At 41.5% G+C, this 4,389-nt stretch overlaps 1 protein-coding gene across 1 annotated transcript in view; it reads right to left on the bottom strand.

Moving 5' to 3' along the window:
• Nucleotides 1-4,389, bottom strand: part of ATRN (attractin) — a 127,911-nt gene that overhangs the window by 84,769 nt on the left and 38,753 nt on the right. Inside the window, exons 14-15 of the mRNA XM_006758124.2 lie at nt 3,465-3,603; nt 1,461-1,651 (exon numbers count right to left, since the gene is read on the bottom strand). Of these exons, the coding sequence (XP_006758187.1) occupies nt 1,461-1,651; nt 3,465-3,603 (330 nt within the window). The remainder of the gene's footprint in view (nt 1-1,460; nt 1,652-3,464; nt 3,604-4,389) is intronic.

Raw genomic sequence — 4,389 nt, 5'->3', positions numbered from 1 at the left:
GCCCACTTCACTCTTCATCATCAGGGTTTCCCTCTTTCTGGCTACGAGCCAGCCTCTGCCCTAAAGACTAGGTTGAGTATGCTTATTTGTTTTTCCATATAAGTCTGGGCTCTTAGTCTAGACTTACAGCTTAATTTACAGCTTAACACAAGACTGTGAATTCTTATTGTATAAAGATAGTCCCAGCTAATTTGACTACCCAGAACCTTCTAGAACTAGAAAACCTGAGGAAGAGAGAAGAGGGACCAGAAGATAGGATATCTGTGACCAGCTTGGATAGCCAAACCCTTCTAACCAGCTATTCGTGGAGACACATGGAATTGGGAGTCACTGGAAATGTGCAAAACTGTAAGCTATCAATTTTCTGAAGAGTGACCACAGATAAGATCAGCTGACAGCCAAAGACAGAACACTGTAGAGACCCGCATTTGGGGGTCAGGTAAAGAGAAACAAACAAAAGTAGTCCCTAATGGAGATTATAAATTTGAAAAACTTTTAAGATATAAAATATCAAATGTGGCCATAATGTCCCATGAGGTAACCATTTATGATGTATTACCAATGTTTCCACACCATACCAAACTTGCACTTAAAAAAAAAAAGACTAAATGTAGAAAAGTAAAAAATAGGCACCCTCTACCCATTGCAGAATGGGTAAAAACTGCCCTCTAGGCAGTATGCAGGGCCACATGTAGCCAGGACCCAGGCCATACTCCATATCCTCACCTGAAGCAGGCTGCACTCAAGGAAGTACTGCCTATTGCTTCTCCCTACTTGATGAGAAGAACTCCTCTCCCGCCAAATGCTCTGTACCAAAGCCAGTGCTGGTAAGAGCTTTGTCTTGTGTCTACTTAGTTGAGGATAGTCCCACAGCCTAAGATTTTAAACTCCAAAAGACCAAATGTGATTGTGGAATGTCAACTATAAGCCACCTCAGAGCACTGAGCAGATGGGAAGAGAACTTGGGGTTCTGTGTCTTAGAAACTTTTGATAAGAAGGTACTCTCTCCTTTTGGGCTGGCCAGGCCTAAGGAAGATGCAAACAAACATTTATTGGGTGATGAACATTAAATCATATTACACACTGTAATAATACCTAAAATCTGAGACTCAGGTGGCTTAATTCAACCTAGCTAAGTAGCAGTGACATTCCGCTCCCCCACAACAGCAACACCAGGGGATAAACCAATACAAAATCATCACTGTTGTCACAAAGATATGTGCATATGTACACACATTACTATTCAATACACATGTAATTATTCAAATATAATTTAGTAGATATGACTAATAAAGTGTTTAAAATGTTAAGGTAAAAAAGAAGGTATTAAAGGAAGAGCATCTGCCAGTGGCCGTTCCAGTGTGTTACACAGCACTCCTCCTGCCAAGCACATCACAGGTGAGAGCTGTGTTCATGCCCTCAGTAGACAATAGATGTAAGTCCTGAGGATTTTAACTTACCATGCTCTGCGATGATTGCATTATTCGCAGCTGCTTAAGGACAAAGTCTATCTTCTGCTGGTTTGTAAGAGAAGCCAAAAGGGCATTGTGGTTCCTACAGGACAATTTAGCGGTGTCATAAGTCTCCCTCGCAGTAGAAATTTTCAAACACATGTTTAAAACCAAATGCCAGCCACTGCCACAGATATTTTCTTTTGTAAAGGATAGAGAGAAAGAAAAAAACAAACAAAAAACAACAAGTTTTAGAAATCACACAGAACTACTACATTACTGTTCGAATTAATAAAAAACCAAATGATTTTGTGATTTGAATTCTAGGTACTTCCTTAGGATGTAATGAGAGTATCAGACACATTACTAAGGACCAAGTACAGAATACGAGAATTTTAAATGCTTTAACCCCTTCCCCGGCAGAAACGTGTATACTCATTTTCACAAAATGTTCTTTTTTAGTCGTCGACGAGTATACTAAGAAAATATGGTAAAAAAATATGGTTTATAGGAAGACGAGTTACAAACTGTTTTCATAACCAGCATCAAAAATACTATATAGAACCAAAATAAAAAAATTAGTCTGAAAAAGAAACGTTTTTAACAAAAAAATTATTGGGGAAGGGGTTAAAAAAATTAGTCATATTTCCTGGATCTCAAAAATGAGGCCAACCCTCCTGTGTCTTAGAAGAAAACATTTATTTGGTGTCAGTGTTGGATTTTATAAATCTCCTTTTGAAAAACAATTAAGAACAAGACTAAAATTTAGGAGCAGAAAAATAAATATGGATATTGGAAGGCTGGGGTTAAAAACTGCAAGAATAGAAATGAGTTGGTGAATGAACAAGTCTAGTCTTCAAAAGTTGCATTGTTTTCCCCTCAAGTATAAAATCAAGTGCACAATTATCCCAAAAGTAAGGTGAAAAGATCCTTTTGGGGCAGGCACCCCCAAGTGATAGAGCTGTAGCAAAAAGGCAAGCCTGTCATCTGCTACTGTGACTGCCCTAAACCCACCCAAAGAACTGCACAGAAGATTTGAATACTTCTTGGAAGACAAGGAGCAAAGCAACTTCACCAGAACCAAAGTACCCATCAATAATGCTCATGAACAGTCAGTGAGATCAATGAAAGGTACAGTACCATGGGTCAGGGATCATCTCAGAGCAGATAAACACTTGCTCCTGGAGTATGGCATCAGTGTCACTGCTTGTTCAAATGTAGATTCTGGGCCCCAACCTAGATTTGTACCAGAATCTGACTGATAGGAAGATCCCCAGATCCTCAGCTGTGCATTAGAGTTTGAGATGCAATTAGACAAAGAACAAGAAGCCCACTCATAAAAGCTGAACCAAGTACTTCCAAAGGACATTCACAAGGGGCCTGGTGGAACCCAACTGCCCTTAACATGCCTCGGCTGTTGCACGGAGCCACAGAAGTCCCCCTTCCTGGATATCTTGGTTGAGCAAACATATCATACACTTTTAGTTATGACTGGTTGGCCCCAGACTCCCTAACTCATCATCCAGAACCTCAAAAGTGCCATAAATTAAGGTATTTAGGGCTGGAGATCACCCCAGGAGGTGCTGTGGACACAGGCATCTCTCCTCTCCTTCTTGTCAGAAGGTGCAGGCCATCTAATCCAGTGGTCAATAAGAAGCACTCTTCGTTAAGTGCCCAGCAGAATGGCTTATGAGACTACTGCCTTATATTCCTGGGTTTGCACAGAAGAGCAGGGTGAAAACAATGGAGTGGGCTCCATGATACAGAGCCAAGCTGTCATTTGATTCTCCAGAGCAGCAGATGTTTCATTTTGTTTCAAAAGACACTAGGAGCATACTTAAGAACTGTATTTTTGTTTTAAAAAATAACCACAATATTGGTAAGAGGGAAGGAATAGATAAAATGAGCTTATCCCCCACCCCTGAGACTGCACAGTATCAGAGGCATGTGTATAAGTCTTTGGACGCCCCCCCCCCACCCCCACACGCATCAAGATGCCTCTCTAAGGCCTACCAGGCAGGGCGATGCACTCCTGATTGCGGGGCTCCCACTGGCAGTTCTGGTCCAGGGCACAGCTCCTGCAGCTGGTCTTCTTGTTACAGTAGTACATGGGGTTATCCTTGGGGCAGTTCTCATACTTGGAAATGGAGATCTAGAACACAGTGGACAAGAGCTTTCTTCTTATATGCACAGAAAGAACTCATGGTAAGGACAAACAGGACACTAAAAATCAAATTAAAGAAGCAAACTGCAAATGGATATATAAATAAGATTTATAGGAAGCTGCACCACAGTGAAAACACTTTAGGGAAAGGTTCTGCTGAAGGATATGCCTTTACCCAGCAAGGAAGTCATTCACTCTTAAACACCATGCTTCAACCTGTTCATGTGTAAAATGGGAATGTTGAATGTAATGCTTTTCAAATGCCTTCCAAACAGGCTAAATTTATATTTTATGAACTGTTTTACAGACTGTCAAAGAATGTCTTATAAATTGCCAAAGGCTATAAAAGTTGAGTCATCATCTGTGTTGCTTTCTAACCTACATAAAAAATTACAAATACAGACAGTCCTCGGGTTACATTGGAGACGATGTACATTGTTTCACGGTTACGTCGCCACCTCCCATCTAATCTAATAAAAGGGAAACATGTAAATTGACCGCACCTCTGCTATGCCCAAGCCACGCCCTCCAGCCAATCAGAGCGACTATATGCAAATTAACCCAACCAAGATAGCGTCCAGCAGCCACTGAGCTGGAGCAAGCAGAAGGCTTGGTTGCCCTGGCAATAGAGGAAGCCAAACTTCCCGCCTGCCCTGGCTGGCTGTAGCCTCCGCTCAAGGCAACAAAGTTTCAATTATAGAAGATAAATAAATCCCAGATACCTGCTTCAGGCCAGCCTCCACTGGGAGCTTGAGTGGCTGGTGGGTGGGGGCG

Source organism: Myotis davidii, unplaced genomic scaffold (genome assembly GCF_000327345.1).
Source record: "Myotis davidii unplaced genomic scaffold, ASM32734v1 scaffold32, whole genome shotgun sequence".
NCBI classification, from domain to species: Eukaryota; Metazoa; Chordata; class Mammalia; order Chiroptera; family Vespertilionidae; genus Myotis; species Myotis davidii.
This window is presented reverse-complemented; position numbering and strand designations above follow the sequence as displayed.